At 46.3% G+C, this 27,928-nt stretch overlaps 1 protein-coding gene across 5 annotated transcripts in view; it reads right to left on the bottom strand.

The window, feature by feature from the left end:
* WFS1 (wolframin ER transmembrane glycoprotein) overlaps nucleotides 1-27,928 on the bottom strand; it is a 330,060-nt gene that overhangs the window by 214,201 nt on the left and 87,931 nt on the right. For all 5 annotated transcript variants that reach the window (XM_069631983.1, XM_069631985.1, XM_069631984.1 and 2 more), the window contains exons 2-3: nucleotides 23,463-23,649; nucleotides 4,072-4,154 (exon numbers count right to left, since the gene is read on the bottom strand). In XM_069631983.1, coding sequence (XP_069488084.1) covers nucleotides 4,072-4,154; nucleotides 23,463-23,649 — 270 coding nt within the window. The remainder of the gene's footprint in view (nucleotides 1-4,071; nucleotides 4,155-23,462; nucleotides 23,650-27,928) is intronic.

Raw genomic sequence — 27,928 nt, 5'->3', positions numbered from 1 at the left:
TGCTGGTCAAAGACTTTTTGAATGTACAGTGGATTTTGCTAGACCTCTGTATGATCACTTTGACACTCTTCTCACGGCCCTCACATGGCCTTCTAGTTTCGACAAAAATGGGCAACCAACGAGTCTCTCGCCGTACACCCACGTGGTGCCAAACCCTTTCAGCTAACTTTCCCCTGCGACCGTCACAGTTCTTTGTACTTTCCTCAACTTGCAACTTTCATTGAACACAATTCGGTTTCCTATCGGTTCTCCCCTCGACTCACCGGCTGTGATGTACCGCTTGGCTTTCCTTGTATCTGGAGTCAAGGACTGTTCTCCTGCTTATCAGCGTAGGCGCGCTCTCGTGTACCGTTGACATCTGCTGCAGCACACGTTAGTTTCTGTTCGCGGCCTTACGATTTCTTCCACAGAGGAATCGCGTGTCTGGGTCAGAAAGGACAAGATCACTTCTCTCTGTGTCACCCTCTCGGTTCTCACTGCATTTCTCCTCTTCTTGAACCGCCGCCCTGGGATAACTCTCTCGACATGCTGTCTGCCGTGCTCGTAGTGCTCTCATGCTCCACTTTTTACCCCTGTGAGGAAGGGAAAGGGCCGTCAAGTGTGAGAGATTCTGGTCAATTGCCTGACTTTGCCTGACCCTTGTGTGTTGGGACATGTCAGGTAAAGGGCCCTAATATTAGTCTGTTGTCTCTCATGGTGTGTGAAGTATTTGAGTTTGAAAAGGAGGGGGGTAGAGGGGTTGAGTATCCCATGTATTGGATAGGGAGGAGGGGTTATGAGAAGAGGAATACCCCATCTCACCATTCAGTGTTCCCGCTCCACTCCCAGAGGACCCCCCATCCAGGTGATCCTCCCGCACTGGTCCACCCCCAGGCACTGGATCCATTAGCGATGGCTGTGTCCTGGCCACTGGAATGACAGATCCCCGGGGACTAGTTAGGGAGACACTGTCCGGTTTCTCACAATTCCCTTCCCCAAGATTCACTTTCAATGTCTTGTTGGTATTTTATAAGTTTTCTTTAAGTGTTGCATCACACTCGTGCCCTCTGTATATTGTTAGTCTTTGTTAAAAAATATATTGACTGAGTTGCAGTTCATTTAGAGTCCCAAGTATATCTTATTTACAATTTCTCTGTTTGATATACTTTTCTTTGAGTCACTTGGTAAAGTTAATTTCCAAAGTTCCATTCACCTTGGAGTGCCATATATATTGGGTTCACTTGTATTGTTAAGGTTCTGTTCACTTTACAGTTCAATTTGCATTTGTCTCTTAAGTTCAAAGTTGTGTTACTTGTAGGTTCAGCATATATGAATTTTTGTTGCATTTAAAGTTGCTTTCACTTATGAGCTTGGCACATGTACATTTTAAAGCTTCTTTCATTTATAATTCTTCACAAATAATAGTTCTGTTTATTTATTATGTTTGCCTTCAGTTCTGTATTCAATAAATATGAGGCTGTGTTTGCTAAGCTTGTCATTCGGTTTGGAATTCAATAATTGATAAAGGTTTATATCCGTTCCCAGCACTCGGACTTTCAAAAACGTGCTTTCATGTACACGTGACCACTCTGTTGCAATGTATTCTCAATAGTTTAATCAGGATTCAGACCAGAGACCTTCAAAAACGAGTTTTACCATGCACTTCTTTGGAAGTTCCTGCAGCGAGAGCAGATCTCTAGTCCTTCTGTTCTCTGTCTCAGGGCTCCATCTCCTGCCCCTCAGGCATGCCTAGGTCAGCTTCTGACCACCAGGAGAACGAGCACTTCGACAACCAGAAAAAAGGGCAGCCTTCCGACACAGCTCCCCTTTCAGTGTTTGTTCGGTTCCACAGAGCTCCAGCTCCCAGGCCGCTCTCACAGGAACCCTCAGCATGCTTCACATGTACAGCTCCCTGCTGCTTCTCTTGGCCGCTCTTCTGCTGCTTCACCATCACCGCAACTGCCTCTCCTTCCGACATCAATTACACCTGCAGTCCTTTAACAGGCTGCAGATGCGAATGTGTAATCAGCCCTGCCTGACCCTCATTTAGGGGACATGCCTGGCTATACAACTGTCATCAGCCCTCTTCCTCGTCCCAGTACCAGATTGGTAAAAGCATCAAGTTTTCATTATGCATAGTTGCCTGTTCTTCATCCCAGTACTGTTAGGGGATATGTATGAGGAAGTCCCCAAAGACCTTCCAACCATGTTATATTTAACCCCCATGGCTTTCTTCCTGGCCCATCTGGACTGAGTGTATCCCATAATCTTTTCTTGGTCAATGGGACATGGATAACAATATCCCATAACTGCCCCTGGAATAAAGGTTTCCTACTGGTAGGGAAGTGGGGAATATCGGTTCTCGCCTAAAGGTACCCCACTCCCATCCTCCATCGCTTCTCCACCCCCAGGGTCAGGATCCAAGAGCGATGGCCTTTCTCTGGCCACCTGTGTAGAAGACCCCAAGAGAGTGGAAGTGAGAAAGCCCTCATGTTTCTCACAGGTGGCACTACTGAACTACACCAAGGACATGAGTTACCAGGCTGCTGTTAGTTTTGGGGAAGAGGAGCATATTAAAGGCGCAGCCCCTACGGTTGAATCCTGGCTTCAATATGTCACATTCTCCAACAATACTGAAGGCCTCTATAGGAAGTCAACACCAGAGATGTGCAGGCCAGAAGATGTTTGGATACCAAACAAGAACTATCTGGTGACCAGAGCAGACCATGGAACAGTCAACCACTCTGTAATTTTCAGTGCACTGGATGGACGTTCTCTCGTTCCAAAGGCACTGCAGGCCAACCTCAAAACCCAAAAGACAGCTATGATGTGACATTTGAGAAGGTGACAGAATAACTATAGCCCAGTAGGTTTAGATTACATGTCCCAGAAGAGAGTTGTAGAGATTAATCATCCGATGTGTAACTGATTGATTCTCTTGGGATGTATGTTGAGATATGGTTCTGAAAATGATTAAATGCATTATTTTTTTTAAAACAGAATGGTTTCCTTAGAACGTTATGCCTTAGAGGTACCTTAGGGTGACTGAGGGCACAGAGAAACCGTTGATACGGACAATTGCTGGTGAGACAACCTAAGGCTAACAGTGGTGTTGGTATATTGAATAAAGATAGTTATAACCAAATACCTGCATTGTCGTTCCTAGACCGGTGACGAGTGGGCATACTAGTCTAGAACCCAAGTAGACTGCAATCATCATTCTCAGCTCCGGAGGTGACAGAGCATCTCCAGGCCCCATCAAGAGATGTGCTAAGAGGCAGACTTCTAGGAGAACAGGGTCACTGTCATGTGAGATGGTCTGTCAGAGGCAGGGAAGGTCATGCAGTGGGCAGGATAGTTGAGTCCACTGAAAGGCGAGCACTTGAAGCAAGGGACCTGCTAACAATACATGTAGTCATACCAACCTGCATAGAGGGCAGCAAGGCCAGGCCGAAAACAAGACACGGGCAGACGCCAACAAAAAGCTGGTGAATGTCTAAAACACCACCACCACTGCGACCTGGACAGTCCTCATCTATGCACTGGTCACCACTTCAGCCACAGAATGGTAATCAAAACTAGTGACTAGCATAAGAAGGCATTGCAAATACACAAAGCAAGGAAATAAAATAAAGCAATTTATACACAGATGCACTGCACACACATTTTAATCAAATGCTTTTAAAACAATTGAGCTATTTTTAGAAGGCTTATGAAGGAGTACTAGGATTTCGAAATTACGTAACTGAGTAACGACCAGAGTGGAGTCTGAACATTACACTCCTCTGAATCCAACTGTTCGAGACAACGAAGCATAACAACGTTATCCACCACTACCAACCGCCTCCTCACCATCATAACCAATAACTACTCCTCTTAAATTGAACATTGATAAAACTGGAATTTTAACTATTTATACTCAACCCACACAGAACACAGTAAATCTTGTTGAAATGCTTGCACCTACATCATATCATTGTTGATAAAACAAAGCAAATTGGCTGTAAAGTGACATGAGAGCACTATACAAAATACTGAAATGAATACATGCATACATAAAGATTGCAGCGATTATTGTTTAAATTCTATCACCTCGCTCTGTGCTTTTGGGTCTCCATCTTTAGCCTTGACTAGCATTTCTTCAGGTGTGATTTCAAAATCTTCTTTTGAAGCATCTGTAAAATAAGGAAATCATAAGATACTTCTTTAAGAAGTCTTTAATTGAAGTACTTGAGAAGTGCTCAATCCAATCCTCAAACTCAAGATCCTAGCTACACATCGGTTTCATGACAACCAGGACTGTTTGATGGAAACCTAAACACACTTTAGCTATTTTTATACAGACTTAAAACGCACGAGAAAACCTCCAGATAAGTGTTGATGTGAATACAACTCAGCAGTTTCTACTTTGAAAATCCCTTTTGAATGTATACAGCCTTTACAGAAAATAAATATTTAGACAGTGCACAAAACCTACGATACTATACATAACCTGCAAGGCTTTCAGCGATACCACAAAACACGGGTCAAAATGGATGCAAGTTCAATGTTCTTTTTAAGCCATGCGACAAGGCTGGAACATTGCACATTCTTTTAAGTCCTACGTAGCCCGGGTTAATTTTAGCCCTGGCCTGCTGGTGGAAGCAGTTACCACCAGGTCTGAGTTACAAGTGAGCAAGAGATTTCTTCCTTTGGCATGGAGACAGTCCATGCCCACACGCCAGAGGGTACTACTATATACCCATCACCCTCTCCAGACAGGCCTTGGAGACAAAGGGTAAGTTAAGCAATCTGCAGTATAGACGAAGAGCATTGGGCTACAATCCTGAATGAAGAGATGTACAAAACACTCTAATGATACTAATTAAAAGTCCCAGAAATACAACTCAAGGCCCAGGGAAGATTTTTCAAACCCCATAAGGGGATTTCTTTTCACAAGTCTAATAAGATCTCAATGAACGTGCTAGATATCACTCTCATTGAAGAGGTTTACTATAGCAGCCATTGCTGCAACACCCCTTGGTGTAGCTATTCTCAGCAATGCCCTGAGCAGCCTGCTCACCCTTCCTTCAACGGGCCACAAAGAGCAAGCGGCCAACGCAGTGCAGCATGCTGGCCAAGGGAACCCCACTAGGAGAAATGTGGTGGGCCTAAGCAGCCTGCATATTTACCCAGCATAGAAAACCCCACCCCAGTTCAGCTCCCCCAATTGGAGCCCAAAGTGAGCTCTCACATTGTACTGAAGGGAAAGCAGGGCTCACTGACCCCCAACACCCTCAGTTTAGACCATCCAAAGGCAGCAGTAGTCTGCCACTGCTCCTAATGGACTTGTTACTGTGATATAAAAGCCCAGCCAACACAGATGAGATTGGAAGGTGTTCAGGTGATGTCAGGTGGAATGGTTATGGAGCAGGAGAGCATGTGGAGGGTGGACAGTGGAGTGGAATGGCGTTCGGAGGAGACTGATGAAGTGTTCCGTGAGAGTGTAGGTAAGCTATTGTGTGCGAGAGAGAGTGGTACCAGTTGAATGTAGTGTGGCGAGAGGGGGTGTATGCAATGTGAGTGAGAAAGATAGAAAAGGGTGATTCAGGAAGGTTATGGAATGAGAGTAAGTGACTGTGTGTGGCAGGAGAGTGGGGATGGAGTGAAAGGTAGTAGAAGTGTCGCGAGGCAGATGAATACATCATCCATAGCTACTGCTGGTGTCCCGCGGAATACCGCACAGGTGAGAAGCGCTACTCATTAAGGCAACCGTACCACCCATACAGGTACAGCAGAATATGATCTGAACTAAAGATGGCAAGAATAAACAAAGTGGCAATGAAATGACATGTGCATGCAATAGACATGAAGCAAATATGCACTCAACATAAAGAAAACACTAGGTCAAATATTCACTTATACACAAAGAATATTAACTGCATCCATTTAGACATGAAGAATACTAACATAAGCAATGTATACGCTGAATGCAACATGAACGGCACACTTTTATACCTCACAAACATAGAAACACACCAGTAATGGGAAGTCATTTTTTTGCAAATGGAAGTCGCAGTACACTCTAGTAAACAAAAAGCTTCACGAGAAATCAAAATGCTGAATTTTCAGAAACGTGCAGAGCTCAGACAATAGCTAAGCAGACCGAGCCAAGGTCACTGAGAAAATAAGGAGGCCTTGAATGTCTTAGAGAGAAAACGAGATAACAATTAAGGCCTGAGCCACATATTCTTAGATTCATTAAAAGAACAACCAGCCTTTGTAAGCCATGTGCAGGTTAATTATAAGTTCAAAACCTCAATGGTGAATGGATCAAGAAAACCAACAATGGTAGAGAAAACCATAACAATCCTGCTAAAAATAGCTATAATCCCCATAAATGCAGGATGAAATAATTTGAAACATGGTCTCAACACAAGTGACCCATAATTGAACACAGTCTATTCATTAGCCAGACAGGACACCTGCCTCACTCCTTACGCATACGCATATTCCCAGACCCAAGGCACCATACAAGGTTAACTACAACAAAGTCGCTCTAGCTCTTAGCCTAGGAATAAGGGATGGTGTCTTTTGAAATTCAAAGGAAAGCAGTCCCCAGACCTCTCTCTGCTTGCCCCTATCTGGCTCATGTCTTGAAAACCTGCGAATTGTCAAGGTTTGGTCAGTAGAATGCCAACCAATCAAAACCCCCGATGCTAGGCCGCCCAGTGAGTGTTACGTAAACCAATAATATATGGTAGAGTTGTGTATTCACTATAATCAATATAGAGGTGGTCTCAAAAGGAGCCATCTGATTGCGATTATCCAATTAGAAATTAGAAGTATAACCCGTAAACAATGTATAGGTAGTCAATCCCCTTAACCAATCCCCTCACCATGTAGGATTTTGTAACCAAGATTTTAGTATAACGTCAGTTACTAGTCGACTATGGTCTACCTTATAAACTGTTGTTTTGGCTGGAACCTCTGTGAGCAAAAACCTTTTGCTTGTATGCTGTCCCTGCTTTATTGTGGATGTTAATAAAGCTGGGTTTTGCCTTTCACTTTGTCCACTTTTGTTTTTGAGTTCTGTTTTTCTGGCTCTTGACCCTCTACATAAATGTGGGTTTTTCTGGGCCATCATTATAGAAGTAGTAATGGGTAGGGCAGAGATAAGGACGACGGTAGTGGAGAGATAGGCTGAGAGTGTGTGTAAGAACAGGAGACAGAGGAGCAGTTAGAGTTCATCGAAGGAGAGAGAGGAGAGGGATGCAGGTAATGAGAGCGAGAAGAAAGAGGTGAGGGGGACAGGTAGTGCAAGGGTGACAGAAGCGGGGTGGGGAAAAGTGGGGAAAGAAAGGAGTTCTGGTAGATCGCAGAGGGAGGAGAAAGAAGACAGATGGGGAGAAATAGAGCGAGAAAGAGTGAGAAGGGGAGGGATTGAAATAGAAACCCTGGTGGCATTGGGCAGTCAAAAAAGACCCCTTAAAGTCCTGCAGGAGAGATGGAAAATGCCACAGCCTGTAGGCTTCCCAGTCAAGATTAAAAAAGACCTAGACAGTAAGGGTTACTATGCTTTAGAATATGGTGGGGGCATTCTAGGAGTTGGGTACGCTATGGTGTAAGGAGTCCACTTGGAGGTCGAGAGAGATGTAGTGACCCCTCAGTTTCAAGTGTCCCACTCTTCGCAAACCATTTGTCTATCATGTCAATAAAGCACTGTAACTCTACTACCTTTATCTGTGGCTTATTGAGGTCATCTGTGACACTTCATACAGAATGGCAAGTGACCAGGATACCTGTCATTTCAAGAGGGGAAGGGCAAGCATATGCACAGTACTGTGCCAAATACATGCTCCCACTTTACTGTTAAAGTTCTTCTGTGTGTCCACCTACCAAAATAGCACCCAGAACATGGCTTGGAGCTCCAGGCCGTTGATGTGTAGTGACCTCTCCTCCGGCAGCCAAAGGCTTCTTGCATGGAGATCTCCGGTGTGCGCTCCCCATCCTTCCAGGGAGGCATCTGTCGTCACCGTTTCCTGGTGTGTCGGGTCTGGATGTCCATACCTGCCGCTAGATGCGTGCGGTTGCCCCACCACCGGATTGCTTGGCGGAACGTCTCGTTGAGGGAGTTCTTGTCTTCGAAACTGCCCGCTGCTTGCATCCAATGGGCGTCGAGGAACTCCTGCAGTGATCGCATCCCGGCCATGTCCATGGTCAACAGCCGTTCTAACTTGCCCAGGATGGCCTTCGTCCTTTCCTCCAACGGCAAAGCCAATTGCGCCACTGTGTCGAGTCTGGCTCCCAGGAACAGGGCATCTTGCGACGGTACCAAGAGGGATTTCACAAAGTTGAACGAGAATCCCAGATCCGTGAGCAGGCGGACGGTCTTCGTTGTGTGATCGACGGCGAGTTCTCTTGACTTTGCTCGGATGAGCCAATCGTCCAAGTAGGGGTATACGTGGATCCCCTGCAGGCGCAGCCACGCCGCCACTGGTGCTAGGCACTTGGTGAAGACCCTTGGTGCTGACTTCAAACCGAAGGGTAGGGCCTTGAACTGGTAGTGTCGCCCTTGGACTACGAATCGTAGAAACTTTCGATGTCCTTTGTGTATTGGGATGTGGAAGTATGCATCCTCCTAGTCCAGTGACGATAGGAAGTCGCCCTTCTCCAGCTGTCCCAGCACGTGCTGAAGGGTGACCCTCCGGAACTTCTGGGACTTGATACATTTGTTGAGGCGGCGAAGGTCCAGGATGGGTCGCCAACCGCTGGTCTTCTTTCGGACGAGGAAGTACCGCGTGTAGTATACCCCGGAGCCCCGGACCCTCTTCTATCGCGCCCTTTTTTAGCATTGCTCATACCTCCAGAAGTAGCTGTGGCATGTGGTTTTCCTTCCTGGCCACACATGGTAGACGGGGACACTTTCTTTGCAATTTCAGAGTGTGCCCGTGGGCCAGAGCATCCAGCACCCAACGGTAGGTGGAGATGGACTCCCACATGCTGACGAATTTCACCAGCCGGCCTCCCACCGGGTGCTTGGATGGGGGCCCGACATCATGGCCGGTTCAATCTTGCTTTGCCGAGGCCTTGCCGCCTTGGCCTCCTTGGCGATGACGCCGATGTCCTCCGGCCTTGCTGCGTCCTCCGTAGGCCTCCTGCGACGAAGAGCGGGCCGATTGGCAGTACGACGCGGAACCGCCACCAAATCCTTGGGAGGCACCTTGAGACTTGCCTCCGGGGGTCCGAAAGGATGGCCGTCGTTGATGAAGAGAACCCAAGGCCCAGGCCATCTCGGTGTCCGCCTTGATGGCCTGCAGGGACTCGTCTACTGCCTTGCCGAACAGGTTGTTCCCGTTGAAGGGCATGTTCAGTACCCTGGTCTGAACGTCCTGACGGAAGTCAGTGGCCTTGAGCCACACACACCGGCCGAGGCAAACGCTGTTGCCCATCTAGCGAAAACCGGTGTCAGCGATTTCCATGTCCACCGTGATGGCGTGGTTCAACGCCGCCTCGCCTTCCTGTAGGATTTCAAGGGCCTCCGTTGTCGTCTGGCAGGAAATCCAGGAGGGGAGCGATCTTGAACCACAGCTCCCTGTCGTAGCGTGCCACAATCGCGAGGGCGCTGACCGCTTTGATGGTCATCACCGCCGACGAAATGACTCGTAGTTCCATGGCGTCCAGCTTCTTCCGCTCGCCGTCCGGTGGGGAAGTGGAAGTTGATGCCGTCGCCCCAGCCGATTTCTTCTTGGCCACCGCAGAGACCACTGTATCCGGGGATGGCTGAGCTCTGATGCACATCGGGGCGGAATCTGGGACCCGGTACTTCTTCTCATACCGGTCCCTCTTCGCAGGAGCCGTGGACGGGTTCTTGAGCAGCAATAGTCCCTCGTACCAGATGTTGTCTAGTAACGGGACTGAGAGGACTGTCTTCCTCTTGACCTCCCGTCTTTGGTAGAAGAAACCCTCCTTCTGCTCTTCGGGACAAAGCTGGAAAAGCTCTGATGCCCTGGCGATCATAGCATGAAAGGAGCCAATTTCGTCAGGAGGGGAGGCCCGGGCAGGGGGGGAATGGGAGATCCGTCCCGTCATCACCACCGTCGTCGTCCGTCCCCATCGTTGCCATCTCCGTTCCTGTCTCATCCCTCAGTGGAGGGGAAGGAGGTGCAGGCTGGAAAGGAGGGGTAGGATGGATTCGCCTCCACTTTTTCGCTGGGCTCCCCGACGGTCCAGGCGCCGCTGGATCGTCCGCTGGTGGTAAGGGCAACCTTGTCCTTATTTCTGTACACAGGGTCTGGATAGCCATCAAGATCGCTCCTGTGTTGTCCTGTGGCATAGGCATCGGTTGCGACAAGAGCGACGGCTGGAGCATGGGACCCTCTGTCTCCTCCACGGCCCGCGGCTCCTCGTTGGCTCCACCATTGCTCTCTACGTCCGCCTTGTCGGGATCCCTCCCGTAGGACCGGACTTCCTCGAACTTCTTGTCCATGATCTTCTTGATGGCAGCCAGCTCACCTTTGGAGGTGGCATCTGTGTCTTTTATGGCTACCGTGCCCCCCCCCTCTTTCTCGTCCCGGGGGTCTTCTGGATAGGTTGAAAAGATGATTCCCTCCGGGGTGGCAGGGAAACTCTAGGCCCAGAAGTCGATTCCACTGGGGTAGCCTCCACAGGCTTCGCTAGGGCCGCCACGACTCCTTCAATCGAGGCCTTCGACGGGTGAATCAGGGCCTTCACGACCTTGGCCGCGTCTGGGGCCTTCACCTTAGGGGGAGGGTCACCGCCTCGCCCACCCCTTGGCTTTCTCCATCGGGATCGACCAGGGCTTCTCCCGAAGCTTACCTGGGTTCTCCGATTCCTTTTCCCCGAACCAGAGCATTGGCACGCGGTTGATGGCGTTGGGGAGATCGCGCCCTGCCTGGCAGCTGAGAAACCCGAACCCACGGCGCTTCCGGTGCCCACGGACTTGCAGTGCTTTGCTTTATGTTGGGCCCCCTTCGCCAGAGCGCCCTCAAAAGGTCTTAGAAGACCGCTCAGACTTCCTCTTCTCACCTGCTGCTGGGCTCTTCCCTTCCAGCCAGTTAGTGAGTGAGTCGAGTCCGACGGTCCTTCAATATCCGGGCGGACATGTTCTTACAGAACGCGCAGTCCTCCTCCACGTGAGACTTGTCGTCGTGAAGGCAGTAGAGGCACCGGGAGTGCTCATCCTCCTTAAAGACATTCTGCAATCCACATCCAGGGCAGTTCCTAAACAGCTTGGATCCAGTAGGCGTCGTGTCTCCTTTGTCCTGGGCCATGTCCACGCGGCGTAGGCCTCAAAGATCTTCCAGAATCCTCCAAGAAGAGAAACTCAACGAAAATTCGCCCTTGGGAGGCATAGAAAAATTCCGAAACGGGTCCCTGTTGATCGGAAGAAGAATCTGTGGAGCTTGATGCTTGAATTGACCAGAAAATAAGAGAAAACTCTTAGGAAAAAGGTAAAACGCAGTAAAAGCTCAAGGGCTATAGCACGAGGACTCCCAACACTTGAACGTGCGGTAAAAATCTGAATATGGCTGCCAGAGGAGGGGCTTAGGTAGAGGGCAGTCATTGGCAGGGGGCAGTATGGCCCAGAGACCAGTGATTGGTTGCTAGTAGAAAGATAGTTCAAAAACTAAACAAACTGATTTTTTCTTTACCAAGGATTCCCAGCCTGACGACGGGGAATATTCATGAGCATGTGAATCCATGCCAGACCCCATGCTGGAGAACTTTCATAACTCTTTCTTGGAGAAAGGATGTGATCCAAGCTGTAGCCTTAGATTAAAAATTGGCAGCAGAGAAGAGGTGGTGGCAGAGGGTATTATGGTCCACCAAGTCAAAAGCTGTGGATACGTTGAGGAGCAGAAGGAGGGCAGGTTTGCCTGCGTCCCTGAAATCATCAATTTGGTTTTTGAGGTCCAATAGTGTGGTTTCGGTCCCACGGCCAGGTCGGAAGCCTGACTGCCGGAGACCAAGAAGGTTATTAGCCTCTAGGAATTTATGGACCTGCAGGTAAGCTACTTTGTCGCAGATTCTTGACCAACATTTAAATATGAAGGCTCATGTGGGAAGCCTGGTGTCCTCTTTGGCCTCTTATTTTAAGCTTTTGGCCAACCTTCGTCCTTTTATTACGCAGGCGAACGCTGAGACCATTGCAAGGGCCAGTGTGTGGGCTCAAATTTATTTTTGCTGTAGTTTACTCTATGGCATCAATAAAGCTTAGACTAACTGGCTACAAGTTATACAGAACAGTGCAGTGCGTGTGGTGATGGGAATTGCCTGGAGAGACCACGTCTCTGAGGTTAGATGTGGCTTGCACTGGCTCCCAGTGGAGTAGAGGTTTCGGTTTCACCTTCTGGTAATTGTACAGAAATGTCGACTGGGCATGATGCTGGTTTATCTTCACGATCTACTTAAAGAAAAAAAGTCTTACGAGAACTCTTAGATCCAGTAATACAGACCAGTTTACTCTCCCTAGATGTAGGACAATCAAAGCCACAAAGGGAGCCTTTCAGAATGCAGCCCCCAGAGCCTGGAATAGCCTTCCTCTGGAACTTAGGAGCACGAAGTCTACTGAAATCTTCAAAAAGAAACTTAAAACTTTTCTATTTGTCTAATCCTATGGTTTGATCCTCTCCGGGTTTTGTGGTCATATGATCTTGATGTTGTTGTTGGTCTTTATTGTTGTTGAGCCCTCAAGCCTATGGTCCATGGTTTGCGCAACATAAATTCTTAAAGTAATGTAAAGTGGAGCTATAAATCACGTTGATAATCTAAAAATAGCAGTAGGATCAAACACCTAAATCTGTAGGTGGTAGGAATGCCTAAAAAGCAGCAGCTTACTTCCTAAAATCAGTAGGGTTGGCAAGTATGCACTCTCTCCTATGAGCAAGCAGAATAGGAGCTTGACAGCACTTCCTTCTGGTGGGAGGCGTAAAGCTCGAGACTGAATTTTAGGGATGAGAGAAATGTGAAGTCAATACTTTAATGCCCTTACCAAGCATAGGGCCTCATTACGAGTTGAGTGGTAATTCCGCTAGGTGGAATTACCGTTACCGCTGTGATGTCCGGCGGAATTACCTCTGCATTACAAGTAGTCGGGAGCATGCGCATACCACTGGCGGTAACTGTAATTCCGCCTGGCGGAACTACTGCCATAAACGAGTTTGTGAAGGTAAGTCTGCCAGTCAGAATTACCATTACCGTCTCCCAAACCAGTGCTATTTCTACCAGTGGAATTACAGCCTATGGAATTACCGCTGGAAGAAATAGCGTCATCGCCGAAACAGGAAGCCTGCCAGCGGCCATCATTAAAAATCCAATCCACCCTGAATCTCCCATTTCCTGATGCCATCCAAATACAACAGTCGTGAGGACCATGTCCCAGCAAAACGGGACAGGCAAAGTGCTCAACATGAGGCTATGAAAGCACAAATTTAGTGAGGGTGAACTGCAGGTGCTGGTGGATGTGGTTGTTGCTAATGCGGATGAGCTGTATGGAAGAAGTCAGCGGAGGACCTCTAGCCAAAGGAAGGCTGCCATCTGACAAGACATACATGAGGACTATGAGGACTAACAGCATGGCATTATCCACCAACAGCTTCACAGTCAACTCAGGCTGATGAGGCTGGGCCCCCTCTGCACAGGAGACTTCCACAGCTGGCAGCGCACCTACCGCCACCGCTGCACTGGAGAGCCATATGAGTAGCGGAAGGAAGAGTAGGATGGAGGCACCAAGGCCACATCACACCAGTCCTATGTCAGCCATGCCAAGTGAGTCCAGTGGCCCCTACACCAGCACTGCAGACAGCACTGCACATGCAGCTGCAGGAGCAGCACCCCCAGCAGCTGCGACTGCCACACCACAGCCAGCCCCTGTGGTGATCCCAGAGGAGTAACATGGTGCCAGTGTCAGACACAGCACAATGCCTGCACCCACCCATCTGTGCCCTCACGCTCCCTCGTCATCTAAGGCAAACAGCCATTTCCAGCACCAGGCTGAGCCAGACACAGGGGCTGATGGCAGTCATTCACATTAGGAGGATGATCCTGGATTTAGGTCCCATTGCATCATCCCTGGCCCTCTCTATAGTCCACAGCCAATAATGGGGACTATTCACTGACTGCAATCTGGGGGAGGTTGGACATCATGGAGCAGCACCAGGTCACCATACAAAGCTGGCGGAGACACAGGTACAGCATATGCAGGCCATTCGGTACAGTGTATAGGGATCTTCAAGAAGGATTGCCAGGTCATTGGACCACAAGTGCCAGCAGTAGTTAGAGGGTGAGGGAGCATACAGAGGGCATGTCGGCCTTTGCAGAACCCATGCTTGCAAGCATGCTCCTCACCATGCAATACATCCCGGGTTGGAATCGGAGCCTTTCACCTGTCACCCACACAAAGGTGTCATTGCCTGGGACCCCAAAGCGCTGCTCATTGCGCAATGTGGCCCATACAGTGCAAGACGGAACAAAAGTGACATGATGTGATATGACCGTATATCACTGGGAACAAGGGAAGTGGGTGGGAGTGGTGTTGGGGTTTGGGGAGATAGGTGGGAAGGGCTGTTGTGGATGGGTGCTCCCCCAGTTGTTAATTTAAAAAAATAGCTAACCACAAGAAACGCGAGGACAATACCTTTTGTGCGAAGGTGATCTATTCAAAATGTGCATATATACTAAAGCGTGATGCATTCGAAAAGTAATGTGTCTAGAACAAAAGTTCTATTGGTTCTTGCCACACCAGTCCATCTCTGGCTTCCATCATGCTTAATGCACAGCAGCACTACATCTGTGGACAGTGCATCTTTGACTGCTGGGGGAGGCATGCCCAGATCCGTGGCCAGGGGCACATTTCACCTGAGCAGATGATGTGCAGCATAGCACAAGCAATAAATATGTGTCCAACCTTCTCTGGCCTGTACATCAGGGCCCTTCGGTACGGACCACTCATCGGAAACATAAAAGATGAAAGAGGTCTTCTATATCAAGGTTCACCCAGTTCGCACTGCTGCTCATTGATCTTATTGCTTTTGTTCCGGTCGGCAATGCAAAGAGGTTTTTAAAATGTGATATTCATGCCGCTTCCCCTACTCCATTTAAAATCGAATCCTTGCAGAGAGGAGTCATGGAGTTCAAGAGTGCCCAGAATTCTCTTGCATTATTTGAACAAATTGTTTTTAACATTGTTTCCGCGTCATGTTGGTAGAGCTTTTCACAATGTTGTCTTATCCACGAGTGATAGCTCTTTGTTAGATTTTGTTTTTGCAAGGTATGGTTCCAGCTGGATTGCTTTCCTTTTCTGATTATGATGCTCACGCCGCTTGACAACCAGGATTTTATCATAGCTATGCTTCGGGGTAATTGATGGGTTTTTTTTCTTAGCTTGGGTTTTGTAGGACGTTAACAAAGGTCCATAATCTACCACATTTGCAATAGCTTTCCCTTGGTTCTCATATTTAATGGTCAGTTCCTTGATGGAATTTTCAGTCAACTTAAGTCTGTTACCTTGGTTGTTTACTTCCAGCTGTAGATGCAATTCTCCGATGATTAGAGTGGTGTTTTTCCAAATTGCGAGTAAAAGATTGTGGTCACTAGCCTTGGTTTGGAAAAACGTCAAAGGAGGTTAGCAGTTGGAACAGTGGCCTGGTGACGAAAATATAATCTATTGTTGAGTGGAATTCTCAGTTTCTCCAGGTTGGCAAACGCTCCCGTTTTCCTGATATAGTGTCAAGATTTATTAATTGTTGTGAATTCATCAGTTTTAGCCAAAGTTTCCCTCTTAGTTCTGCCGGTGTAACTGGGTGTTTGGGTTTTTGAATTTGGCAAATTGCATTTACGTCCCCACACACTAAGATGTTGGGGACTAAATGCTCAGACATGATTTCATCAATTATTCTTTCCATTTCTGTTAAGTAGTGAAGCGTGTCAATTTTTGCTGGGTTCCAGTAGGTGTTTACCACTACTACCCGTGTTGTTGTTGAAGCTTTACCGGGGCTTTCCTTTTGTTTCCATAGAATAAGCATGCCAGCATTGACTGGTTAGACACCATCACTTTGTCCACCGAAAGTCCAGATCCACTACGGCAGGCAATAAGAAGGCCTGATGAGGGACGGCCCATACTACCTTTTTTTGCCAGGGCCAGGATAATTTCGTATCCGTCTAAAATGGGTTTGTACATGAGCCACATCTCCTGCAAACACAAGATGTCGTATGCTCCCAGATTCACGTCTCCAGGAGTCGTCAGATGCAAAAATCCTCTAGTATTCCATAAGCCCAGACTCAAAGCGATGTTCTCTCTATCCGTCTCGTAGCTCGTCTGGGCGATGCTGTTGGCGTGCTTGGGTTGCTATTTTTCTCGATTAATTGATAGAGCTTTAGGCAACCACGACCATAATCCTTGGGTCACAGACTTCAGAGTATTAGCTGGTGTTTATATCCTGCGTAATAGTCCTTTTTGTTACGAAGTTGATGGAACCCCTGCTTTGGTCTTGTTGGTGTGGCTTTTCTGGAGTTCTTCTAGTGGATGTCCTGTTATCCATATACTTTTTTTCTGTTACCTTAGGGGTTATTTGGTTTTCTCTTGTAGCATCAGCTTTTACAACTTCTGGTCTTGTTACTGATCTTCTAAGTGAAGCCGCTCATTCTTGATGTGGATGTCTACATTCCACTCGCGACCGGTACGGAGACTTATTTTTATGAGGGTTGAAATCTTGTTCTCGTTGGAGAAAGTCTTTTCTTCTTGGTTCCGTTAGGTCGTAACCCAGTTTTAGCAAGGATTTAATTTCCTGTCTTAAAAGGTCTTTGACCGTAGGCGAGGTTATGTGAAGAAGGCAAAGGGCTTTACCATTTTTAAGGCTTGGATCTACAATTAGTAAGTTCTCTGTTGAGATTTTTCACAGTCTAGAGACCAGCTGAAATAGAGTCAGCACTGAACGTCTGTTGAGGACCACTTCATCTTTGTTTTCAAATATCTGTTCTAGCTTGAAAAGCCATTGTGATTTTTCTTTAGCCTGCGGGGACTGCCGATATTTCTCTGTCTTTGTTCTGTAGTGAGTTTTTGTTGATTTCGATCCTCGGCTTGCTTCATAATACAATGTTTTACTCTGTTTCTTTAGTTCCTTCTTGTTTTGTTCTTTTAAGTTTCGTCTTTCGATCTCTTTGGATCTGTCTTTTGATCCAGAAATTTGACCCGAAGTTAGCAATCTCACTGAAACACCCTCCGTTCTCGACAGTTTCCGCATTTTCGGAGAGTCTTGTTTATTCTTTGTTGAGTCTCTGTTTCTCTTGATTATTCTATTGCGGCGTTCTTCTAATGTGAAAAACAGTGTTGCAGCTTCCATTTCATCATCAGTTATACGGATTACGGTGTTGGGCAGTGAGGGAGTTGCTTTGGTTTGTCGCCGTAGTGGTTTGCTACGGTCAGGTGATTCCGGGATAGGAGACCCCTTGTTTAAATGTCATTAGAGTCACATAGAGTCAATTAGAGTCATATCATTAAGGAAATGAGCCTTGGTTTTTGGCGATGTTGACGGTTTCACTGGCACGGGCGTTTTTTTGGGATTTTTTATTTAAGTCAGTATTTACTTGGGGTCTTGATTTGCCAGATGTGCTCTCTATAGTAGATTCTTCAGTGCACTTTCTGATTTGATCTGACTGAACTTTTTCCAACGGGCCTTTGGTTTGCCCGATATTTGTAGATTTAGCACAACTAGACGGAGAGGTCGCAAATAAAGAATATATTTGGTTGGTGCTAAGACTCTGTCCTGGATTTACCTCTGAATATTTTGTTCCTTCATCAATGACCTGCACCACTTCTGTTTTACTTCTAGCCGTTTCAGCGCTCGCATTTATTTGTTTTTCATTTCCACTAGCTGCATTTGTGTTTGTCTGGAGGAGTTGATTGGAGGCGATTTGGTGAGACAAAACCTGAGCTGAGGGTACCCAGATGGATTAATCATTAGCCTGCAGGCTTGTAGATGTATTGGATCTAACTCCGAGGCTCGGTTGTTTCTTGTTCTGCCAATTGCAGAACTGATGTGGATTAGCCTTTTTGGTGTTAGATTTCTCATCCATCGCCGTTACATAACCCTATAAATATATTAGTTTTGTGTGAATCATTGCCTGAATGGTTGTGTGGTCCTTTAATGTCTCGTGAATTGATTCATAAAGCGTTGTGAATGGTGCCAGCACGATGGTGATAGCTGACATAATTGAAAACATATCAGACTTTTTTGGTGGAGTACCTTTAGTGCTGGGTGTAGCCCGAGTATAGGTTTTAGTTGGAGATGCAGTTTTTTGTTGGAACCCTACCTGGGATCTTCAAGGATTCCTTCTGACTGGTAAATCCAAGGACAGTCATCGATTTATGTCGATTTCCTTTCTGTTAACTTTAGAACATCTTGGGTCGTTGGTCTGCCATTCTTCTTGATTTGAAGGCATAGAAAGCCGTGAACTCTCCTTTTCCAATGGATCAGCACTTCTTTTTCTTGACGGTGGGTCTTCCCAGACCTTCACATTTCGTTCTTTACTTGGAGGGTTTTCCAGACTGCCTATTGGATTTGCCCAGTTAGTTGGTCGATTAGACAGTAGGTGTTTGGCACTAAGGCTTTCAGAAATGAGAGAATCATTGTGCTCCATTCGAGTCTGTTGAGGTGATGGTAATATCGGGCTGTCTAAAACCTGTATTATCGTTGAAAGGTCCAAACTCTCCTGTGCTGGCGGCAGGGTTTCTTCATCAGCACTTCTTGCAGTCTGGTTTGGTGTCGCGTTTACTTGTGATAATACTTTCTCTCTTTCAATGAGCGGGAGGGATAAATCCTCTGCCACATTACGCTTGGACGTTTCAGGACTCAGAGTCAGATGCCGTGAACTTTTTCAGTTGTCCCTCCTTATGTAAAACCAAAGAGGCCTGTGCCGCCTTGGTTGAGAGTGCTAGTAGAATTGTTTACCTGCACGCAAAGCCTTTGGCTTTTGTACAGCGGTTGACATTCCTTGAGAGCTTCCAGAATTTCTAAATCTGTCAGTTCTGTTTTGCTGCCCACACATTGCTTGGGTTTGCGATTAAAAAAGTTAGACAGTATGGTATGTGGGGTACTGATTCTGACATCAGCTTTTCCTTTATTAGGGCAATCACTTTCATTTGGTTTGGTTTTGTTTGAAGATAAAAGTCTCTTTGAAAAACCATTTGTTAACACATAATTTTTTCCTTGCACTCTCCGTCCTCTGCTAGACTTTTGTCTAAGTGAACTAGTATTTGGCTGGTCTAGTGGGCGCTTCTTTGAATTCAATTCCTTGATCAAATTGTCTGTGTCTTGTGTTACGGACGCTGGTTTTTGTAAAGCTTGCGGCAGACAACCGCATGCTGATTCTTTCCCTGGATTTGGACTGCATGCATCTGCTTCCAGTCCCCACAAGGGGGCGGACGTCGCTAGCAGTACCAGGCCATCCCCCGTCAACGGGGGTGGATAACCTGCGTTCGGCTTACTATGGACCAATGCGGTTACTGTTTGGAGGTCCTGCCGAACTGCCTCCTGGGACACCGGGTCACTGCTGGATCGAGCTGCGTTGTCAGCCGCAGTTGGCGGGTATGGCTCGCCCGCATCCTGACCCAGCTGACAGGGCGTGGGTTCCTCTACGATGCCTCTCTACGCCTCGTCCTGCCCCTCCTTGACGTTTCGCCACCGGAGCCACGGTCCCCAACTCATCCGCCTGGAACCCCCCTCTGGGGATACTCAGTAAGTGGGTCAGGGGGTCGTGGCCTGCGGGCTGTTGTCGCTCCATAGTAGGCAGTAGTTCAAATGGTTCTGAGGTGCCGGGGATTGGCGGAGTGGGGGGGGGGGGGATTTATTGGTTCTGGAAACACAAATCCTTGTTGTGATATGTCACAGTGGGGGGTTGATTTTCATTTGTCATGAGGGACCGGCCTTTCAGGAAAATCAAAATAAGGCACAGCCGAAGTGTTTGTTTCTTTCTGTGTCAGATGGCAGTTTATCTTGTTTCATTGACTCACCAATATGGGCAGGCTCAACTAATTGGAGCGTGTATGTGCTGTTGGAAAGGTTCAGAGGCAAACGTACGTTGTCTGGTGGGTCATTTGTTATGCATGGTTGAGTCGAAGTGCAATTAGAACCTCCCGGTTTTAAGCGCTCCGGCTGTCGAAGGGCTGTGTTGACTGCTGCGGGTGCTGTGTGTGAGTTAAGACGTGTTTTCCTACCTGCAGTCGGTGAATCCGCAGGTTGTTTCAACATACTGCCTCTTTTGCTCATATCATAAGGGTCAGGTTCACTCACTCAGGGTCGCCGCAGATTCGCACTTCTTAAGTGGGGTCCGGAAGATTTTTCTTCGAATGTTTTAGCCTCTCCCCCGGCCGCCTCTGCCAACGCTGCCATAGACTGCCTCAGACTGCAGTCATACCCGCAGTCAACTCCGCGTCCGCTCCGCGGAAGGCAGCAGATTTTCAAGGGTCCGCCCAGCAAAAATGAATGACACTGTAGAAAGACTCCAGTGGATGACTGCCTCAGACTGCAGTCGTATCCGCAGTCAGCTCCGCCTGTGTATTCCACCTGGAGTGGAACTGGGCAAGTGAAAAGAAGCTTTCTGAAATTGAACTTTGGATTAACATACCCTGAATTGATCCAGGGCAAGGGGGTCCAACCCAGATCACAAGAATTCTTGTTTTTTTATATTTGAATATATGGTAATTTGCAAAGTTGACACTGCCAAATGGTTCCTGTATGATTTTGTTGTATGTATTAGTGTGAGGGACTGTTGTGTTGGCATACATATAAGCAGGGAAACGTTTGTGGGTTAACAAATTTATTTGAGATTAACATATAATATAGGGAAGTAAGTAAGAGCAGATGAGAGCCCCACAGGACTCCAGCCCAGCTGATCAGTTATCCTTTAAATCGAGTCCCAGGTTCTTTCACGCTCTACAACGTGACACGCAGATGCTCACGAGCAAGGAGGTGTCAGAGCTCATGTCTGCTCAGCTGGAGCCGAATACTGCTAGGACAGACATGTTTTGGACACAAGGTCATTTTACTTTTGTCTTGGTTTTGTTAAGGAAAGGTAGGCATTTATCTCAGCCTTTATTATTTAATAAATGGCGACTTTTGAGAAAACTCCACCTATGCGTCCGTCTCCCATGTCCGACTCCTCACATATACTACAACCAACGCTTCATGGGTTCAGTCTAGCACAGCAATTACATTTCGTATGTGGGCTGCTGCATTGAAACATATCATTGTGGCATGTATCTGTGCCAGGGTAGTGGGCAAGTGCAAGAGAAAAAGTAGGCTGGGACATGCCATGCAGCATGCCCACAGTGTGCTGGAAGGTGCCACTGGCTAAAAAACATAGCACTGACACAAGCTTCAGCAGCAGATGTAGGGCAGTCCTGATATTAATACTGCTCTGGGTGTTGTCGTGGATTGTGGACAAGACCTCTACTATCGTCTCTGTGTTAAACCAGTACAGGGTAATGAGATGGGCATCAGTCAATGCCCAGCATGAGGGCCTGACCCAGGGAATGGGTGCAAGTTCCATGGGCAGACCATTCCCTGTTACATATTTTCAACATTACATTTTATACAACAATCTTCTACTGATTATCCCAATAAAAGTAATAACATGTTCTGCATAATGTAACTGTGTTCTGCAATGCCAGTAGTGAACTTTCAGTTAATTTTGGACTGAAATGAAAAAATTATGCTCAATCTTTTTTCCATAGTCGCTCAGGAGGAAGCCAAGGAACAAACAAAAGTTGGACTTTTGATTGACTACCTAAAAGGTGCAGTATTGAATCACATGAACAATGAATATCTAACTTATTGAAGCCTTTCTACAATTGCATGCACTAACCCAAGAACTGGCTCAGTAGGAGGAGTAGGCTATGAATTCCTTTGTGTTCACAGGCTACTTCTAGTCTTTGGGCCATAAAGTGCAGGTAATTCCGTGATTGCACCACAAAACTCCTGGTATTACCGGCACCGGAAATACCAGTGCCAGTAATACGAGCAATCCCGTCCATGGAGTCCTGTGGAGTTACCACCCTTTCTGCCACCTGTAATATTTGTATTTGTATAGCGCAAACCAGGCCCAAGGGCAACCGGGTGCATATCTTGACAGAACATTACAGCAATGACATATAATCGCAGTAGTCATAACAATTGTGACAGAGTTACAGTTGATATTACATATGTCAAGGTATCAATGACAGCAGTAATGTGCAGGAGCAAAGCAGTAAAGGACCCAGCAGGCCCACACAGGATCAAGAGGATAGTTGTTAGTGAGAGGAAGTTAACCAGAGCTTGGCTTTGTGTTTGAATAGGTTGAATGAAGGTAGAATTCTGATGGTGAGTGGTAGGGTGTTTCAAAGCTTAGCTGCCAGGACTGGGAAGCTAGCGCCTCCCGCAGTTGATATTAGGGAAATTCTGGGATATCAGGCGAGAGAAAAGGTAGGTCAGTTTGCCGGTATCCCGCCGGAATTAACTAGCGGCTTTTCCAGTGCCTGCTATTATTATTCAACAGCGTTTGATGGTGAAATGTGGTCAATGTGGTCAAGTGTTCACCCATAAAGGGATACAATATTTAGAAGTGAAAGGAGTGTTCGGATTACTTCACGTTACATTACCTTTGGATTATTTCAATTGCTTCAAATTACATTGAAAAATGTTTGGATTACCTTAGTTTACTAATTGTTTACTAATTGCACAATATCATCTGGTTTTCAATCAGTCAGTAATCCGTCAGTAATTATGGAAGAACATTTCTGTACTGCAGTGCAAGGGAAAATATTGTCTGCCTATTGTCCAACATATTTCATCCCAACTGGCACAAGTGAAATAAATACGTAGCAACCAGGGGACCAGAAACCAGGGGAACAATGTTTTCTTAAATTGGGGCACTTGTCTGGCATGCCAAGTGGCTTGAAGAAACTGGTTTATGATGTTTTTATTACCAATACCTTTTAGACATCCGACTACACAGGCATATGTGGCTATTCTAAATAACTTTACTGTGACACATGCCACCTCTAGCAAAACTTAAAGAAATAGGTGGCTGCTGTTTGGGTAGTCTTGCTCGAGCCTATAAACATTTATGTAATAAGGTAGACTGGTCACCATTTTGTACTCAGAAGTAAAATTAAAATCTTGCCTCTGAAACAGAGACTTCATAGATTACATGACCTGTAGGATATTCATTAGGACTGTCACTAAAGTTTCCTACTTCCATGCATAAGAAAGCCATCCAGTCCCTTTTTTGGAAACTCTTATCACTATCGTTTTGTCCATTCATTTTAAATTTGGGACTACAAATCCCAGAATTTCAAGAAAATAATTGGATTATATCGTTCTCTCAGCCATGAAGTTTGGATACGTAAGAGTACTGAAATGTTCATCTCGCTTACTGTAGCATGCCCAATTTCAAAAAAAGAATAACACGGACTTGGAAAAAGGTGACTTTCTATTTACACATACCTTTATGATTCCTTTCAGGTGAGCCTTCAGAATAGGTAGGTCCCAGTGAAGGTAAGAATGGGTCACCACCTGCAGACCTGCCAGTTTTCCCATTACCATCATGATGAACCGAGGCAGCTGCATTTAACTCAGACCTAACCTGAGGAGGTGTGGCTGGAGGAGGTGGGCTGTCTGCATCCATTGTCACCTGGAACAGAAAGCAGGATTAAATAAGAAAGAACATGCTTATTTTCTTGTGGCTGTGGACTACAGCAACATGAAAAAACACAATGGAAAGAAACATATTCAAACTTGGATATACAGTTCAGAGCACGTTAAGGTAAGAGGACAGAACGTTCTCTGCAGGTTTAACCGCCAGCTAATGGGAGTTCAAACAGATGTCGGTGTGCGGCATTAAAAGGATTGCATTGTTTTCCAACTATGAGGCAGAAACAAGGATGCTTGGACACGTGACAGGCTGATAACACAGGTTCATTAGTCTGTGGATCAGGTGGGTTTTGGGAATATGACAAAAAGGTGTTCGGTTGGAGATGGTGGCAGACACGTATGGCAATAGCAGCCGAAGACCACAGAGTGATCTGCGTAGAAATTCCTCCCAAAGCACAGCACCCTGCCCTTTAGTAATTTTGATGTGGCAGAATTGAAGGAGATCCCTTTCATTGCCCTCGGTTTGTCCGAGAGCAACTAGTCCTATTCCCCCAAAGCAAGATCAGGAAAATAATAGAAATGGTGCCTTTGGTTGGGGAGTGATCTCACAGTAATATTAGTGATTTGCTCAATGAATTAGTGATGCTAATGAAAAGCGTTGTTCAAAACCATTCACACTTTAAAGCAGGTTTTAAAAAGGTGAACGTGTTTCACTTCTGGTCCTAATGTCATGTTAATGGAGCGAAAATGTACGCTTTTTACTTACATTCCATTACTTTGAAGAATCAATAATTAAGCTCACAGTCTTGGATGAACAAAGACAATCGATATACAATTCTGGTCAGAACATGGTTTCTGGCAGCGTTACAGCCTAGAATCTCTGTTTTCCTTAGGTTGCCCATCCAATCTTTAACTGTTATACCAAAGTTTGTAAACATACATAAGCATGCTCCAGGACAGCTCGACCATAATCTGGGTGTGTAATTTAAAAAAACCACACAAATAAAACACCACAGGTTACTTTGCCTAACCAGTTCTGCAGCGGTGGTACCAAAATAAAAGTGTCCAAAAAAGGTTCTACAAAAATAGGACCTTTAAACAAAAATGCACATTGACCCATCCCTGAAAAAGCAAAAAAAAAACGTGAGAACAAAGTGGCATTCTGGGTTTTTAACACATGGGTGCGTGCTCAGGCAAAGATTTCAGCAGCAAAATGTTCAACTTGATGGTGATATTTTGGGTTTACAAGTGATTATGGTACTTTAAGGCACACCAGGGGTAAGGGCCCCTTCCAATACCTTTAGTTTCTAGTCTTTGGGGGTTATCTTTGTTGAGCCGGTCAAGGCATGCTCTCCTAATGGCGAGTCAGTGTAAAGACGGTTCAATGTGAGAGCGGGGATCGAGTAGGCTTTCCAGACACGCAAGTCGAGGGCTTCCAGAAGGAGAGTTTGATTGAGTCAGGTCAAAATGATGTTTCAGTTGGATCAAGTTAACGGTCAAGGCTCAGTGAATCAGTTGTTTTCACAAAGTCAAGACATCAATCGGGTCAACTCGAGAAATCTGCTTCAATAGTCCGAGCTGACGTCTGGACAGTTCAAAGAGCACTTAAGCAGTTCAAAAGTGTTTGGAGTGACAGATGTAACACTGCAGGCCCTGCAGTGGTTCGAAGTGAGTAGAGTGCAGTCAAGTCGGATTGAAAAGCCCCTTGTGAATATACAGGATTTGGGCTGCTCTCTGGGTGTTGCAGTCACTGAGACCCAAGTCTGGGTTCACACGGGCAAGGGGAGACCTTTGATCGGCCTTTCCCGGCAAAGGTGGATTATAGTAGGCACTTGCAAGGGTTCTACACCTCCAGTGGCGTGGTCCTGGGTTCCAGTCCCTCAGTTGCGAAGCATTTATATCACAAACGTGTTCTTGGGTGGGTAGTGAGAAGAGCGTTCCTGGCAGAGGACTTTGGACTACAAAGAAGAATATATTGGAACCTGATTGGGGAAGGAGGGGGCGAGGACAGTGTTCTCCAAAGAGTCATCATCTAAGGGGAAGGCCACCCCCACACCCCTTTGTAGGCTAGGCAAAATGCAACAGCGGATTGTTTTACAGCAAACCTGTTGTGAAGGGTCCAATCCAAGCTTCTATAACAAGTGTTCTTTGCCTGCTGTTGCCATACCCAGAGTGTCTTGCTTGTAAGAGGTAGGAGGGGGACAGGAAGTTTGGGATTCCTGGAGAAAAAAAGAAAAAAAGATGGCGAGACTCCCTCTGTGGTCTGAACCCCTCCCCCGAGCTACTCTAACTCTGCCCCTTCCTCCGTCTGCCTTCATCAAAACGTCTTCAATAATCAGCACACTGGTGTGAGATGGTAGTTTTCATGGGAGGCCTGTCTTTGAAGCACCAGTTCCCAGGGGACCTCCAGGGAAGAGTTCTTGTTCCCTTGAGGAAGGTGTTGACGCTCCGCAGGGGGGATCAAACAGAAACTTCCTAGGTTGGGCCCAACATAGTTGATATTGGTACACCTAGGCTAGACAGCCAGTACACACCTGGCCCTGTCATGCATGAATCACTTCTCACAAAGCTGAAAATAATATCCAGTGCTTGTGGCTGAGTATTATTTTATCTCAGTAGCCACCATGTCATAAGCAGATATGGTTTATATGTAGCTACTAATTACTGCCACCAGGCTGTGTGGTTTACACAATTATGATATTTTGAACCACCTATTGAAAACCCTCCAACTGCCTGTTGGAACTTTGTGTTACAGCAGCTGTGTTCGGGAAAGCACATGTGACCTTTTAACTGGCCCTGCTACCACTGCAGGACAGCTTCTGGGGACGTAAGGAGACTGTCACAGCAAATGCGTATTGGCATGGAGCACTTTTTAAGTAGGATCAGATTATTATTATTATTATGGTATTTAATGAGCACAAACCTAGCTTCGAGAAGCAACAAAGCGCTTTACAGAGGTATACAACAATACAGATGCATAACAGAGCGATTTTCAGAGGTAACAACAGAACAGATATACAGCGGGAGATAGGATACAAAGATGCACAGAGAAGGGGAGGGAAGGGGTACAACTGTACTGGGTGGCGGGGAGGAGAGGGGCGGGTGTCATGTAGCCAGTCAGGTGGCGCGAGGGGCGAAGTGATGGCTTAGGTGTTGAGGCAGAGATTCCTTGAAGAGGTGGGTCTCGAGTTATTTTCTGAATTGAAAGAACGTGGGGGCAAGTCTAATGCTGACAGGGAGGAGGTTCCACAGTCTTGGGGCATAGGCAGAGAAGGCTCGTGTTCTGGTCCTTTTCTTTTTGACGCAGCAGATTTCAAGTCTGCACATGTCCTGGCTTCTGGTGATGCGCTGTCCACCGGAGATGATTTGCTCTGCAAGGTAGCTGGGTGATTTAGCTGATCTCACTTTCATAAATACAATTATCTGGATCATTTTATTGATAAAAAAACTGAAAATCTCCGGCTATCCAGCCCTCACCAAATGGAATTCTGTAACAGGAGTTTCTCCATTTCAAGAGTGACCCAACCATGCTGTAGATTTTAAAGGTGTGCCAGCAGTACATGGCTGTCCAAAAGATAAAATACACCAGACAGATAGGTTAAAATCAGACCAGCAGCCTTGCCGCTACAAACATCTGATCATGTGTTACAGTTGTCACCAGCAAAACAAAAGCGGTGATGGATGGGAGGATTTTGAATTCACCTTAACCTCTAGCATTACCATCCAGACTAGGGTAGTGCGACATGGACCAAAAGTCATATCTCGATATTTTTGGGCTGAATGGCTATATACAATATATATCTAGATATTGTTTATGTGGTTTAAATGCTCAGTTGTAAGCTGCCAACTACGTGTGAGATGTCACAAACACCTTTATTTATAAGGCGATCATCAAAATAAAGTGCAAATACAGGGTTACTCTTCCTGTTTGAGAATACACACAAGCTGTGTAAATATCAAAATGTAAATAAAAATGTGTAGCATATGTAAATGTACATATATGTATATCTCTATGTTAGCGATATTGTCTCCTATATCGATTTTGGAAATATATCGATATATGTCCAAAACTTGATATATCGTCCAGCCCTACTCCAGACCAATGTTCCCTCTAAATATTTGTCTCTATGTGCGGAACCAGTTGGCTGTCGTGCGCACATTATTTTCCATGTGCGCAACTGACTAATGAGGCAAGCCAGTTTGTGAGCATGCATATTTATCCATTCCTAGGTGAAGACTTACGGAGGAGCGGGCAACTTTGGTGGTCATGTTCTGGGCTGATGTGGAAAGCATGTAGAACCGGGACGCGGTGGATGGAA

Source organism: Ambystoma mexicanum, chromosome 6q (assembly GCF_040938575.1).
Source record: "Ambystoma mexicanum isolate Mex_15411 chromosome 6q, UKY_AmexF1_1, whole genome shotgun sequence".
NCBI lineage: Eukaryota > Metazoa > Chordata > Amphibia > Caudata > Ambystomatidae > Ambystoma > Ambystoma mexicanum.
The sequence above is the reverse complement of the archived record's forward strand: the minus strand, read 5'-3'. Positions and strand labels throughout refer to the sequence as shown.